This window comes from Kogia breviceps, chromosome 14 (assembly GCF_026419965.1).
Source record: "Kogia breviceps isolate mKogBre1 chromosome 14, mKogBre1 haplotype 1, whole genome shotgun sequence".
NCBI lineage: Eukaryota > Metazoa > Chordata > Mammalia > Artiodactyla > Physeteridae > Kogia > Kogia breviceps.
Window position 1 is genome coordinate 5,188,171 of NC_081323.1, and position 16,275 is coordinate 5,204,445.

The 16,275-nt window shown below is 54.4% G+C and overlaps 1 protein-coding gene across 1 annotated transcript; it reads left to right on the forward strand.

Moving 5' to 3' along the window:
* The first annotated feature begins 2,449 nt into the window (after window positions 1-2,449).
* On the forward strand, window positions 2,450-12,506 carry ZBP1 (Z-DNA binding protein 1). Its single transcript, XM_059038975.2, has 8 exons — window positions 2,450-2,619; window positions 5,462-5,671; window positions 6,250-6,315; window positions 6,728-6,901; window positions 8,077-8,238; window positions 9,394-9,591; window positions 10,672-10,863; window positions 12,259-12,506. The coding sequence occupies exons 1-8, from the start codon at window positions 2,586-2,588 to the stop codon at window positions 12,504-12,506; spliced, it is 1,284 nt and encodes a 427-aa protein (XP_058894958.1). The 5' UTR covers window positions 2,450-2,585.
* The last annotated feature ends 3,769 nt before the right edge of the window (window positions 12,507-16,275 follow it).

Genomic DNA, 16,275 nt, shown 5'->3' on the forward strand with positions numbered 1-16,275 from the left:
ATCGATCCCCTAATTTTAGCTAGGTGCATGGTGGCCCAGAATAAAGATCTTTCCTAGCCTCCCTTGTTGGGCCATGGGACTGATGGATGTCAGGGGAATGTCTCTGCCACTTGTGAGTATTCTTAAAGGAGAGGTACCTACTCTTCGTCCCTTGCCTCCTTACTGCTGTAAGGAATGCAGTTGTGATGGCTGGAGCTTGAGCAGCCATCTTAGAACGTGAGGCCACAAATGGCAGAGCAACAAGATAGAAAGGGCCCAGGTCTCAACACTATGGTGTGCCACACCACACCTGGACTGCCTACCAGACTGTTTTAGGAGAGAGACACAAGTTTCTGTGTCGTTTAAGCCACTGATATTGCAGTTAAAGACAATCCTCATGGTCAAAATTACCTTGAAAGTCTCTTAAATTGAGAAGAGGAAATACAAGCTAATTAAAACTTTAAAAATGAGAACCCCACTCAGTGTGGTGAGATGCTCACAGCAGGTTCATGGCTTCCATGAATTTCCAATGTGCCACAGAATGCTATGGAAGATGGAGCCCACCCACATTAAATTGTTTTTTCTTTCTCTTTCTCTCTTGCTTTTTTGTTTCCCCCTAATGTCTAAAAGTTATGTTATGGGGTTATGGAGATCCATCACATCACATTTTCTAAATGATGCAAATTTTGTGAACACCAACTAAAGGTCAGATAAACATGCTTTTTCTTATCTATTATCTTTGTTTTATAATTAAAGAAACCAAGGCTCAGGGAGGTAGTGACACACAGCTAGGGAGGGGGTGATGGGGACACAGGGGCACAGGAAAGGGCCATCCAAACATGTTCAGACAGACGCGGGCCAGAAGCAAAGTTGACCCTCAGCCGGACCTGCAAGCCCACCAGGCACCCAAGTCAAGGCCTAGGTCGGGGTGTCCATACTAAGAGGTCAGCAGCACGCAGGCAAGGAGCCAAGGAGCCTGTGTAGGAGAGGCATGGGGAATGGGGAGAAGCTGGGGTACGCCAGATGGAGTTGGGGTTTTTCTAGGGTGGGGGACGGGTGAGAGGCCGCCCTAAATCAGAGGGACCGGACGAGGGAAACCGGGACGCAGGCTGGTGAGCGGGCGCCACCTAGTGGCTGGTCCAGGCACGGCGCCTCCCAGCCTCACGCCGGGGCTCAGCAAGAGCCCGGAAGGCGCCCCACAATCTCCCACAACACCCCCCATTACTTCGCATTTAAAATTAAGACTGTCAGTTTACATAGAGCTACACGTTTCTTTGGTTTTACATTAAAAAAGGAACAAAAGCATCATCATGGCTTCCTGTTTTTATTGAGTTGTCCAACACTCCCCCTTTGGCTGGAATGAAATCACCTGGGACACTCGGCCCCGCCTCCCGAGATTGGGATTTAAGCGGTCTGCGTGTGGACTGGGCATCAGGATTTTTCCTGCTTGCTCTGCACGGACAGCTTTGAGTCAAGTCTCTGGGGCCCTTTCCATGGATATACTTGTTCCTGAGCTCTTCCCTCTGCAGAAATGCTAGGGATGGGGTCCCCCTGGGAGCCTGGGCCTGGAACACCCTCCCCAGCTTCTGCAGCTGGGACCCCAGGCCCAGGAGCTTCCAGGAGTGAGTTCTTGACACTCTGGGCTGCCTCACGCAAAGCCGTTCACCACTGTAGGCCTCAGCTTCCCGTTCTATTACCTGGACCAGAACTGGCTCTGAACTGCTTGGGGCGGGGGTGTGTGTGTGTCAATGGCCCCTTTGAGAATTTACAAAAGCGATGCATCCTTCTTCCAGAAACAGGTATGTGGGTGTCTAGCTGTGTTCATGACTGTAGAAGGCATGAATTAACCCTTTTAGTCCTCACTACCACCTCCTGAGGTTGCTACTTTTATTAACCCATTTCATAGATGAGAAAACTGAGGCATAAATAGGTTAACTAACTTGCTCAAGGCGCCACAGACAGTAAATGGTGGGGCTGAGTTAGTACCCAAGTATCTCTGTGGCCTTGGACAAGTGGCCTCACTGACCCAAGCTTCAATTTCCTAAGAAAAGAGGTCAGTACTAGCCCCTACCCTGTAGATGATTCAGGGGCACGCAAGATTGGAAAGCACATAGTAAGTACTCATTAAAGAGGGTGGTTGTTTTGATATGCGCAAACGCAGGCACCCACCCTTGCCCCCACCCAGGTGTCTTGGCCTGAGTGTGGGGCTCCGGGTGGGCAGCGGTGGAAAGTCCCCCGGCCCCAGAGGAAGCTCCGGTCTTGCCCAGCTCAGCTGCTCCCTAGTAACAGCTAGCTGGAGGCCTAACTGTGTCCTGCTCATCATTTCCGTTTTCGGTTTTGTTTCCTTCAAAAGCCACACACAGAAGTTTCATTTTCTTTTTCTCCAGAATCTGATCAGCTTGGGCTGACTAGGCATCTGTTTCCGAGGGGTGTGAGCAGCTGACAGCTGGCTGCGTGAAGGTGGAATATCTCCACAGCTGCCAGAAGCACCGCCAGGACCACAAAAGCACACCCAGCCTCGACCGGGCCCACCTTCTCCAGGCCACGGGGTCGGGGAGCCTGCCGCTGCCCTCAAGTCACCTGGGCTCCCAGCAGCTGCTGCCAGCATGGCTGAGGCCCCTGCCAAACCTGGAGACGCAGGTACGTTCTTCCTTCTAAGGAACAGTGGGAGTGCCCAGGTGGGACTTGCACCTTTTTTCTGGTTCCTTTTCTTGGTCCAGATTACAGCCAAGAGAGGACAGTATTTGAAAGCACAACAGTAGTAAGAAAGAGGGATGGGCTTCCCTGGCGGCGCAGGGGTTGAGAGTCCGCCTGCAGATGCAGGGGACACGGCTTCGTGCCCCGGTCCGGGAAGATCCCACGTGCGGCGGAGCGGCTGGGCCCGTGAGCCGTGGCCGCTGAGCCTGCGCGTCCGGAGCCTGTGCTCCGCAACGGGAGAGACCACAACAGTGAGAGGCCCGCGTACCGCCAAAAAAAAAAAAAAAAAGAAAAAAGAAAGAGGGAGAAGAGGGCATTGCATCAGATTCAGAGCCTTGCTTGCAACATGCTTTGTGTGCATTTTGCAATAACCCGCAGGGGCAAGCGCGATGAGGTTTCCATCTTACGTGTGAGATCACTGAGGCTTGCAGGTAAAATGACTCAGGGGACCACGGCTGAGCCTGGGGCCTTAACACCCATCTTCACACTCATTTCGAGGAAGAACACAAGTTGTCTGCTAAGAGGGGCAAGTGCATGTACAGACATGGTTTTCCTCCTGCTGCATTCATTCCTCGGATAGCATGCTATTCCTGGAAGCACATGATGCAAGTTAACTGTTATTGAGCAGTGCTCTTTTCTAGGGTCCCCACTGAAAGCATGAGGGCTGTGGGCTGGGACGCTTTTTGTTTGCCTTTGTTTTGTGATTGTTAGCTATTTAATCCTCACCACCATCTCTGAAGTAGCTGCTATTATCACCATTTCATAGATAGAGAAACTGAGGCCCAGGGAGGTCATGTAGCTAGTAGGTGGCAGAGCTGGGGCTCAAAACCAGGAAAATAGGGTGTGCTGGGGAGGGGTGCCGACGGGGTGTGTGACCCAGGACCCCTGGCTGCTTCCCAAGCTCCTGCTGTACTTCCCCAATGAGACGTGTCAGGGCCACTCAGTACCTGAATTTAACTTGCCCCCCCCCAGAAGATTTTCCTTTTAACTGACATGTCACTTATACCTCATCCCGTTCACAACTTCCAGTTCATCAGCCTGAAGACTCAGCAGGTGACGCCAGCCCCGCCTTCACTGCATGGACCCCATTTCCCCTTTGGGGTCAGGGCGCTGGAGGAGGAGGAGGCTCACCCAGGGGCAGGTTTTTTAAGAATCACAATCTTGTGAAAACTAGGCAAAGCCACAGTGGGCTGGACGGGTATCCCGGTTGAGGGGTAGTTTGGTGGGTGAAGGGGTGGGTGACCCCACGTGTTCTAATTGCACATCACCTGTGCCCAAAAGGATGCGAACATTCCGACCACAAGGGCAAGGCCATGGTGCCCAGCACAGAGTTGGCAAATGGGCTGTCTCTTCCCCCGCTAGTGCCCCCCACTAGGAATCCAGGAAAAACCCAGAAGGTAAAGGATTGGGTTGCTGCCCTGGAAGGGGACCTAGGTCTTCCCAAGAAGGGCCCTGTTTTGCATTTCCCTCAGGGTTCTCGGGGCAGACATTTCCTCTCCCCAGCTCCTGGCGCTGCAGGCCCCTGTGTCTGACCAGTTCTCTTAGTCCCCGCAGGGCAGCTGGCTTGGGTTTATGGGAGCCTGTCTGGGAGGAGTAGGGGCCGTTTGGAAAGTTCCTCACTGAGCCTCGAGGCATCCTGCTTAGGACCATTAACTCAGGTGGGGAAACAGAGGCCCCGGAGGAGCTACTCATTCCTTGCCCAGGTCATCTGGGCAAACACCTACCCAGTAGTGTACACTCACTTTTTCACTCCGTCAGTCCTTCATTCAAATGCTATTTCCTTTGAGGATATGGGGAGGGGGAAGGGTAAGCTGTGACGAAGTGAGAGAGTGGCACGGGCCTATATATACACTATCAAATGTAAATTAGATGGCTAGTGGGAAGCTGCCGCATAGCACAGGGAGATCACCTCTGTGCTTTGTGACCACCTAGAGGGGTGGGATAGGGAGGGTGGGAGAGAGGGTGATGCAAGAGGGAAGAGATATGGGAACATATGTATATGTATAACTGATTCACTTTGTTGTAAAGGAAAAACTAACACACTATTGTAAAACAGTTATACTCCAATAAAGATGTTTAAAAAAAAATGCTATTTCCTGAGACCCTACCATGCGCCTGGCCCCATGCTAGATTAGACACTGAACCACTACAGTGAACCTGGCAATCACAGCAGGGGATCCTTGGGGACACTCTGCAGGGGACCCACACACAACCAGCACCGCACCCGCTCAGGGCATCCAGGACAGCCTCCCAGCGATGGAGTCTAAGCAAGACCTGAGGTGGAGTATCCGTTGGACAGGTGGAGGGAGGTAATATTGCTCTTAACAGAGGGAAGAGCATGTGCAAAGGCCCAGGGGTGAGTGCGTCTGAAGGGAATGCAGACAGGTTGGCCCTTGAAGGGAAGTTGAGGGTGGGCAAAGACGAGGCTGGCAGAGCCGGGAGTTGGTGGCGTTGCTGTCCACCGGGAGACGGTGGTGACAAGGAGTAGGAGGTAGAGGCAGCAAAAGGAGGAGAGAGGATTCGAGACAGCCAGGGACAGTGTTGCCGTCCTCCACTCAGGTGGGGGACGCTCGGAAGGCCTGGCACCGCCTCTGGCCACCAGGCTGTCCAGCCAAGGTCATTTCTGAGCAGCTCATGTGCCCCTCCCTGAACAGAGTTGCTGGGGGATGTCTGCCCAGACCTCTGTCCCTGCCTCTGCCCTGGATCCCTCTCCTGGGGGGCCGCCAGCCCAGGCTGGGTAGTTGGGGGACTCAGTTCTGTCTCTGCCCCTGTCTCCCTCCCCCAGACCTTGAGCAGAGGATTTTGGAGGTGCTGAGGGACTCTGGCTCCCCTGTGAAGACTGCCCAGCTGGTACAGAAATGCCAAGTGCCCAAGAAGAAACTCAGCCAGGTCCTCCACAACATGAAGAAGGAGTCAAAGGGAGTCCTGCTCGTAGGCCCCGCGACGTGGCGCTTGGACGATGGTGGGACCAAAGAAGTGGTTCCCGCAGAGCTGGGTGGGTAACCTGCCATCCCAGGACAGGGGCAGTTGCAGGGGGCGGGTGTTGGACCCAGCACGAGCACTCCTGGCAACGGCCTAGCCCAGATTTGGGCCCGGGTTCAAATACAGGCTCTGCCCTCAGGGACGCATGATGTACCCTCACTGCATCTTGACTTCTTTTTCTGGCCAGTGGAGGTAACAGTAAGACTGCTTTGTAGGGTTGTGAGAGGATTTGATGCAAAGGGCTGAGCCTAGTGCCAGTACATAGTAGGTGCTCAGCAAAGCGTTAATAATGATGATGATGGCAGTAATGATATGATAATAGTAGAAGAGCCATAGCATCACACGAGATCCGCTTTTCTAGTTCTGGTGCGGTGCCCGGGGGTCCCCTAGCCCGCACACAATCCCGGAGGGAGTAGATGGTCTTCCCCCCAACCCCAGGCCAGAAGGGGACGGGGCGGGCTTTGAAGCTAAGTTCCTTCCGAGTTTGGAGCGTCCATGCGCTGGGGCCTTCTACGGAGCAGCCCACCTCTGTCTGGTAGGGCGCCCGTCCCCTCTCCCGCTCCGCTGACCCCGGACCGTCTTTCTTCCCAGCAGAGAGGCCCCAGAAAGATGCAGCTGCAACTCCCCGGAAGCCTGGCCCTGAGCTCAGCCAGCGACGTAAGCATCTCATTTCCTTTCAGCTCCTGTTCTCTCTGACCCCACACCGTCCTTGGCCACTGGAGAAGTTACAAGTGTTCGGGGGCCACGCCCCACCCACTAACAGGTCCCCACAGGGCGTCCAGAGGCAAGACTCTGTCTTTCGGTGAAAGAAGCTAAATGGCTGGGAAACCATTTGACGGGTAGTTGGCAATTACTGTGCACCTAGCACGCGCCAGACCCTGTTCGGAGCCCCTGACAAACACCTCCAACCCCCAGAACAGCCTCTGTGGTCCATCACGATTATGCCCATTTTACAGATGAGGAAAATAGGCACGGAGGCTGCGTCTGTCCCAGGTCACACAGCTGGTAAGCAGGGGCGCAGATTCAGCCTCCGAGGCCCTCCTTGACCACTTGCTGTCCTGCCTCCCAGAGGAAGAGATCTTCCGGTTTCTGGAAGCCCATGGGCCCCACAGAGCCCTGATCGTTGCCCAGGCCCTGGGAATGAAGACGGCAAAGGAAGTCAACCCAGACTTGTACGCGATGAGGAACAAGCACCTCCTGGACTTAGACCAGAAATCAAACTCTTGGGCTGTGTATCGACCAGGTAGGCCCTCTACCTGCTGCCCACACCTGGACGGGGCAGAGAGCAGAGCAGTGAAGAGGAAGCATAACACCCAACACCTGGTCCTTGCTGGGCTCCCGCTGAGCTCTTTGCCTGTCCCACCTCGTCAGAAGCTTGCTGTGGTCTTGCTGACCTGTCCCTGGAAGAGGGTTCCAGGAGGGGGGGGCATGCGGGCAGGAGTAACCAGGGAGGGCTTCCTAGAGGTGTGGCCCACCCCTGGCTGTATCAGTCCTGGGGCGCAGGTCTCAGCCTGAGTTTGCTAACAGTCTTCTGTAAGCACTTTGCCCAACTTGGAGTTTTAAGGCTGCTGAAGGAGTAGGCCAGGCTGAGCTCAGATACGCATAGGGTAGAGTCCCAGAACCGACTTATCCGTTACATGCAGCAGGTACCGGGCCTAGAGCCCACGGTGCTTTTTTGGGGGGAGGGGGGGTCACAAAAATGCTCTAGTTTATCTTAAAATCAGAAGAAAAAAATGAGTATTATAGTAACAATGAATAGCTAATAATGACTCTAGCCGAGATTATATTTGTCTGTATCCCAATGCAGTCATACAATGTAATTTTAAATATTTTTTATGGATGTAGCCAAGGGCTCACGAAGGTGGGAATGTGGCCCCGTGTGTGGAGCCCACGTGGGGCTGACACCCCTGCTTATGGTACCCAAGGAGGGTCTCAGCATCCTAGGCTGGATGTTAAACACTGGTGACAAATCCAAATTCTTAAAAAATGCCTTGTGAGTCAAGCAAAGCTTATCCCATGGCCAGAAACAGCCCGTGGACGGCCACCTTGCATCTTTCCCTAAAGGAAGAGAGGACCTTGGAAGCAATGGTTAGGGCTGTGGGTTCCTCGCAGTGAGAGGTACAGAGGGCAGGCGAGCAGAAGGGCACCTGCCATCCTCCCAGGGTGGCAGAGGGCACAGGGGTAGGGTGGCCTGCGGGACAAAGTCCAAGCGAGGCTCGTCTGTGATACCTGCAGTGCTTGGTAAACACTCCACTTCCTGGGGCCCACCTTGGACCTACTGACTCAGAACCCCAGGTGGGCCCCTGGGAATCGGTGTTTTAACCAGCTCCCCAGGAGATTTTGATGCTGCCAACTAGAGTTTGGAACTTCTGACTCCTAGAGAGATACAAAGGGATTGAGTGGAATGTTATTTTGCAGAAGGTTCTAGAAGTCAGTCCACCCCAGTTATTTACCAGCAAAATCCAATCAACATGATCAGTCAGGATGGACCAAACAGCCACATTTCCATTGAGAACTCCGAAGACATCCAGATTGGACATGGGAATGTCATAGTGAGACGAATGGCCTCTGGGGAAAATGGTGAGTCCTCTGAAATGTCCAGGAGAAGGGACCTGTCGGGGCATCTGCTCCATCTGGGTGGGGGCAGGGGCTGGGGGGCATTCAACCTTCCAGGGAGAAAGAGCAGCTTTCAGACCTCCAAGGTCCTTTCTGGCTTTCTCAGGAATAAGGATGTCCCTCCTTGTGCCTGGATCAAACCTCTCCTGCTTTCCATTCCTGCCGACAGCTTTTGCCTCATTTTCACTGGGACCCAATATTTTCCCACAAGAAACAACTCAGTTCTCTCTTCCTTACTAGGATATCACAAGGGGTCGTTGTGGCATTCTGTTTGTCCCGAGACACTATTTTTTCCCATACGTTAACATCTCAGAAACTGGGACGCATCGTATGGGTGCATCCGAGCTTTGGTGAATACAGTAAGCAAATGGGTGCCTGCTCCGTGGAGGGTACCGTGGGGAGAAGGGACAGGGTCACCCATCAGTCTGGCCACGGGACATGAGTGAGAGCACTGGCCCCAAAATTGGAACGCTCCCTGTGACCTCGAGAGAGCCCTTCCCTGCTCCAGGCCTCAGTTTCCCCAACTGTGAAATGAGGAACTTTATTCTAGAATCTAGATCAACCTTCCCCCCCAGCTTTGGTCCTCTGAGCTCCACCTCCCTAATTTTGGCCACGCCCATGGCTGATTATTTACTCCATGTTGTTAAAGGGTTTACTTTTTATTCTACTCAAATTAATTTTAAAGTAAACTTTTACAGCATTATCTTGAAAACTACGAAGGTTACCATAAAAATAAATCCTGAGAAAATAAAACAATGTCAGAAGCTCTGAGGGCTCCATGTCAACAGCAAGTTAACCCCAAAGGAGACTTTCTCCTGATGGGCCCAGAGGATTGAGAGCAGCTAGGAAGCAGAGGATTGTCTGGGTTTTCAATGCCCCAGTGACACCCCAGGCACCAGTGGTAAAAACCCCGGAACCCCACGCTACCTGTTCTGCGGGTCCACCTGCTCTCCAATCCAGACCCTGAAGTAATCACTCCCAGTCTGATGGTGTCCAGAAAGAATCCAGAAGCCTGTCTGCTCTGTCTGGCCAGGACTTAATGTGTGTGTGTGGTGGGGGTAGGGGGTGGGGGAGTCAGAGGGTGGGGGTCAGGGGTCACGTTTCTGTGTCCCCTGCCAGGCTCCATGGCTCCCCTCTACCTCCCTCCAATGGCGCCAACTGATCCCTCAACTCAGGGTCCCCTGGCTGGAGCCTGGGGGCCCCGGGACATCCGGAAGGAGAAGTCTGTGCTCAGACAGATGGGGCACGGCAACGAGATGAGTCATCACGGCAACCCAGCCAAGGGCCCAGCCCACAGAGCCTGTGGCAGGCCCCCAGGTAACTGGAGAACAGGCTGCCACCCCACCCCCACCCCACTGCATTCGGTTCCTCACTAGATGGAACTTGACCCAGTCCTTGTGGGGAGAGAGGCATGACGGGAAATTCTTTCCCTTCCACCAGGAGGCTGTAGAGCAGGGGGCTCTTTTAGAGTTAGCACCTGGGTTCCCATTCCCTACTACCCCCCTCAGGAAACCTCAGTTTCCTCATCTGTACAATGGGCAGGGATCATTTCCTGGGCCAGCTGAAGCGGGAACAAAGGAGATGGCTGGACAGGAACTGGACAGGCATCTAAGGAGCCACCTAGGCGCCGTCACCAGTGACCAGAGCTCCCAGGCCGCGTCCTCCCTGGCACCGGTCATCGAGAGACAGGCTGGGGGGTGGGAGCACGGCAGAGAGGCCTGAGAGAGAGGAGGAGAACCAGGGACGCCAGGGGACGGGTTTCCAGAAGAGGTGAGGCCGGTGAGAGCAAGGGAGGGCTGCAGGGTCCAGCAGCAAGGGGTCAGTGATGACCTGAGGGGACAGAAGGAGAGTGGAGAGTGGAAGGAGCGGGAGACGGAGAGTGGACAGCTCTTTTCTGACATTTGGCTGGGAGAGGCAGGAGTGAGACAGCGGGGGCTGGGCACCGGCCTGGGGGCCACATGAAGATGTTAACCAAAGATGGAGAGGGTATTCCAGAGCTGCCGGGAAGCAGGCAGCAGAGAGACGGGGAGCAGGAGGCAGCGGCGGAGGGGTTGAGTCCCAGGGGAGGCACAGAGGACCAGCTCAGCTGGGCTGGGCTGCAGGAGGAGGGGGACCCAAGCTGGCAGAGCCAGGGGCCGAGGCAGCCGGCGGCCCCAGCAGGTGAAAGGCACGTGCAGAGATGCCGTGTGAGGCCACGTGTCCGCAGGCGACAGAGCACGGCGTGGGCCACTGAGGGGAGGTTCCAGGAGGACAGTCAGCCATGGAGGACCTGAGAACCAGGCTGGGGGTCAGGCCCACCGTCTAGCTGCTCTCACCGTCCACCTCCCCCCCGCCCACCCCCCCCCGCCCCCGGCGTCTCTCTCTTTGGCTGACCTGCAGTCTCTGTCCTGCGTACAGGCCCGGAAGCTTCCATCGGAATTCAAATCCCCGAACCAGGACCTCACTCCGAAGGGGGCATGGCCCAGAGAGCCCACATTGGCTCGTGCTTCCTGGAGGACACCACCGTAGGCAACAACAGGATGAAGGTCAACCCGGGGGCGGCTGATCCCAGAGGAGTCGTGAGGGCGGGCGAGCCAGCAGGGAGCGCAGGTGAGCCTGGGACGCCACTGTGTGTCCTCTTTCCCTCTCTCATTCATTCATTTATTCAACTGTCACGAGCCTCCCATTTCTGGAGTCTGGGAGACAGGAGAGGGTCGTAGCAGGAGAGGGTCGTAGCAGGAGCGGGGGCTCTAGGGTAGAACGTGTGGGGTCCACCTAACCCGTCACTCAGCTTGGAGCCTCTGTTTCCCCGTCTGTAAAGTGAGGGTGATTAGACTAGCCTGTGGCTCCCGAGTTGTGGTGAGGACCGGATGCACTCCCCTCACTGCTGGGACACCTGGACCGGCCCGGTGACATGACTTGTGGTGCCCACTACAACCAGAAAAAGCATGGCTCCTTATTCAAAACTTAGTAAGAACTTCCAGACAAAGACAGCAAAGCAGTAAACTGAGCACAGGCCCCTCTGAACGGGCCTGTGTGACTGCCGAGGCCACATGCCCGTGAAGCTGGGCCTCCCTGGAAACTTCTGGAACATGATCCCTCCTCAATTCTCAGTCACCCACTTCACTGATTCTTCCCTCCAAATAATGCTGTAGACACCTTATGCTTCTTCCCCATTTCAATTATTAGGAAGAAGTCGTTCATTCATTCATGCACCCACTCAGGCCCCATTCCTGCCCTCAAACGCTCCCTCCCCCAGAGATACAGCTAAGAGCACAGACAGACAAATGCTCCCTGCTCCCAGGGGCTAGAGTCCAGCAGGGACTAGAGACAGTCACAAACCAAGCCTTTGGAGGCTTTTAAGACCAACGCTATAAAAAACTGTAAAACCTGGGGCAGTGGGTGGGCAGCGCCGTGACAGGGAGAGCTGCCTTAGCCAGGCCGTCAGAGAAGCTCCAGGAGGAGGTGACATCCAAGCCCAGGCCTGTGGGGAAGGAGAAGCCGGCCAAGCACAGATGTGGGAACAGCATTGCCAGTGGAGGGAACAGCATTGCCAGTGGAGGGAACAGAAAGTGCAAAGGCCCTGCGGTGGGAAGATGGGTGACGTCCAGAATCAGGCACACATGAGCCCAGGGAGCGGAAGGGAGTAGATTCGGTGGGCAAGGCCGGGTCTCTCTGTGCCGGGAAGCCCAGAAGAAAGGTCCGGATCTTATCTGAAGTGACCTGGCGAGGCCTGGAGGGTTCAAGCAGGGGCAACTTGATGTGGGGCACGATTTAAAAGTCTGGCTGAAGACAATTGGGGGAAAGCCAAGGGGGCTGAGGAAGCGGGAGGAACGGTCCAGGGGAGAAAGGACGGGGCCTCGGAGATGGGGACACAAGGTCACCCACCGGGGAAGCCTGTGTCCGGGGCAGCAGCCTCAGTTCCGGTGAAGCAAATCACCCTGGCTCTCCGGTAATTCGAGGGGAGGCGGCTCACGTGTTCCTGGGGCCCCATCTCTTCCCTAGACCCTCCCTCCGGAGCTGCACGATCCAGAAGCGAGGTCCCTCCCGGCAGCAGTCAGGCTGCCCCCGTCAGCGCTGAGACGCTCATCTCAGAAGAGTTAGCGGCTCTGACGGTCACAAAGCAGGGGTCCCAGGAGTGCAGAAGACACCTGCTGAGCGACAGAATCGCAGAGCCAGTGTCCCTGGAGGGTGGGACTCGGAGCAAGCAGCCTGTAGGCGGACTCGCGCAGGAAGGGCCTGGGAGCCAGTGAGCTCTCCGCTGCCTTCAGTGTCGTTTTTTTTTTTTTTTGCGGTACGCGGGCCTCTCACTGTCGTGGCATCTCCCGTTGCGGAGCACAGGCTCCGGACGCGCAGGCTCAGCGGCCATGGCTCACGGGCCCAGCCGCTCCGCGGCATGTGGGATCCTCCCGGACCAGGGCACGAACCCGCATCCCCTGCATCGGCAGGCGGACTCTCAACCACTGCGCCGCCAGGGAAGCCCCCAGTGTCGTTTTTGACCTTCTCGCCTCCTGACACGTGGCCAGCGTGCGTCCGCATTTGGGCTGGGCCCGGCGTGGGGCAAGGGCGGGGCTGCTGGTGGCAGGAGCAGCCTCTGCCAGGGGGTCACCTTCCCGGGCCTACCGTCCATCAGGGCCACCCATTCGCTGCCCTTCACTCAGGACCTGACTCCCTCAAGGCCCACCTTGGCCACATGAACACTTTACCGCCTGACCTTTCTAGAACCTTCCTACCTCGGCCTTGAGGGCTAGGGATGGGTCATTCTCTAAAGTTGCCAGAAAAGGGATACCACCAGACAGGTACGAACCTCAGAAGTCGGCTGTGTCTCCCCAAGCACTGGCCAGGGAATTCACTAGGCACAGAGGCCCTGTCTTTTCACTCTTGAACCTCCGGTGTACGCTGGACCGGCCCCTCCACTGACCACCTCCTGAGTGCCACGCCCTCGGGCTACAGAGAGAGGAAGGCCAATCCCTGGCCTTGGGGAGCAGTTCACAGTCAGCAGGAGAGGTGGCCTGGGACATGGGCGGTGAGTCCTGAGCAGGAACGATCACGGGGAATTAAAGGCGTGCAGAACAGCAACGCAAACACCGTCCGAGGGCCCAAGAGGCTCCCCGGGGAAGGAGGAAGCTCCGGAGATCATTCTTCAACCTCTGGCAGAGAGAGGAGGTTGGGCTGGGAATGGTGTTCTAGGCAGGGGCTCGGCCCGGCCAAAGGCACGATGGTCAGAACAAGAGGACTTATAGCAGCACAGCTGTTTGGGTGTTGCTAGAAAGCTCAACGCAAAGAAAATGCAAGTGGGAGTTTGGCTGGAGAGGAGTTTGGACTGGATGCTGAGCTCTGGACAAGCACGGCTTCACGTGCGCAAATATTCCAGGAGGAGCTGGGCAAGTCCATACACCAAGGATGTTGGATTCATTACAGGGAAGGAAGGGTTTTGTCCAATGGGCTGGAATGGCCCAGCCTACAGGGGGCAACGTTATCTCGGCCACCACTGTGACCCGGGGCCCCCAAATCTCTCCTGCCTGGGATACGCAGTTCGCAGACACGCCACAAGGTGTAAGGGGCTTGAAATCAGGTTTGACTCCTTGCTTCTGGCCTTGTCTGCCTTCTGGGGTGAGCTAAAAACTAACTGCTTGCCTCAAAGTTTGCCCGAGGTCTGTGCTTAACCAGGCCCGTAACAGTGGGCCATCAAAATGCATCTCAGAACTCAGCCTCAGCTCCCACCTGCTGCCCAAGCCAGAACACTCAATTTTCCTGCGAGATTTCCCCTCTCTGTATAATTATTTTGTCATAAACACACTGACAAAGCATTGCTGGCAGTTAATAGGGGCTGGAGGTGAAGGTCAAAGCTGGTCTCTTCAGGAAGGAAATTAACTAGCTACCATTAAAAGCAAAGAATGATTAAGTCCATCCACCCCCCAATATTTTGCTCTCACTAGCTCATCCACCGTCCCCCATTTCTGCAATGATACCTGTGCACGCAGAACTTGCCATCCCTGGAGTTGGATGGGGTCGGGTTGGGGGTGGGGGAGGACGAATTTGCTACATGAGTTGGAAGTGATTTTCCAAAAGCACCATGACCTGCTCACAAATGCAATTCTATTTTCTTTTTCTTTTTTAAAAAATTTCTATTGGAGTATAGTTGATTTACAATGCTGTGTTAGTTTCAGGTATACAGTTTATATATATATACATATATATCTCCACTCTTTTTTAGATTCTTTTCCCATATAGGCCATTAAAGAATATTGAGTACAGTTCCCTGTGCTGTACAGTAGGTCCTTATTAGTTATGTATTTTACATATAGTAGTGTGTATATGTCAATCCCAATCTCCCAATTTATCCATTCCCCTCTCTTATCCCCTGGAAACCACAAGTTTGTTTTCTACGCCTGTAACTCTATTTCTGTTTTGTAGATAAGTTCACTGTGCCCTTTTTTTAGATTCCACATATTAGCAATATCATATGATATTTGTCTTTCTCTGTCTGACTTACTTCACTCTATGACAATCTCTACATCCATCCAAGTTGCTGTAAATGGCATTATTTCAGTTTTTTTTTAATGGCTGAGTAATATTCCATTGTATATATGTACCACATCTTCTTTATCCATTCCTGTGTTGATGGACATTTAAGTTGTTTCCAAGTCCTGGCTATTGTAAATAGTGCTGCAATGAACATTGGGGTGCATGTATCTTTTTGAATTATGGTTTTCTCCAGGTATATACCCAGGAGTGGGTTTACTGGATCATATGGTAGCTCTATATTTAGTTTCTTAAGGAACCTCCATACTGTTCTCCATAGTGGCTGTACCAATTTACATTCCCACCAACAGTGCAAGAGGGTTCCCTTTTCTCCACACCCTGAAATTCTATTTTCTTATCCCAGCTTCTCTACTCTCAGAGTAAGCTTAGACAGGACTCCTCACCTGTGGGGCTTTAGCAGACAGGCAAGATTAGAGGCTTAGAGCAAGAAAAAGAGTCTAGGGAGAAATCCAGGAGCATTTGGGCTGCAAATGGCAGAAACCTAAAAGGGGAATCTATTTACTCATGCAACTGGGAAATCAAGAGATAACTAGCTTTAGGAATGGCTGGATCCAGGGGCTCAAGCATTATTTTCAGGCCTTTTCTCTCCATCTCTCTGAGAGACTCTTTCCAGATGGCTGCCAGCCACCCAAGACTTACAGCCTGTCAGCTTAGCAACCCCAGCAGAAAGAGAATTCCTCAAGCCAAACACAACAGGTAGAATGTCCCAGGGAGGATTCTGATTGGTTGAGCATGGATCACATGCTGATCCTTGAACCAATCTGGGAGAAAGGAGTGCTCTGATTGGCTAATGTGGAGTCAAATGTGCTCACCTCCATGGTGGGGGAGGTGAAGGCATCCTGGCTCTCACTGCCTGGCCCACGTATTTGTTTGTTTGTTTGTTTGTTTTTGCGGTACGCGGGCCTCTCGCTGTTGTGGCCTCTCCCGTTGCGGAGCACAGGCTCCGGACGCGCAGGCTCAGCGGCCACAGCTCACGGGCCCAGTCGCTCCGCGGCACGTGGGATCCTCCCGGACCGGGGCACGAACCCACGTCCCCTGAATCGGCAGGCGGACTCTCAACCACCGCGCCACCAGGGAAGCCCCTGGCCCACGTTTTTTGACCCACTCGCACCTTCTCTTTCCCACCCCAACCTGAAACCCTATGGCCTTTGCCTCCTTCAGCGGAGTCTCCACCAGCTGCTGGAGAAGCGGCCCAGCTGGGAAAAGGCCACAAAGCCCAGAGATCAGGGTTGTCAGACAGTGGGCGTGAGGGCCGGGCTGCCCCTTACCTGGGCTGCAGAGCCCCGGAAAGGCCTGACATCGCCTCGGGGTGACAGACCCAGCTCCGCCCACTGGTGGGAGCCATGAGGGTGCAGGGATGCAGAGTCTGGGAAGGAGGCTACAAGATTCTAAAGGGGAATCCGTTTCACTGTCCTATCTGTGTGACCCCCATCCCCCATGCCCATTGAAAGGCTCTGAGCCTCAGCCTTTTCATCT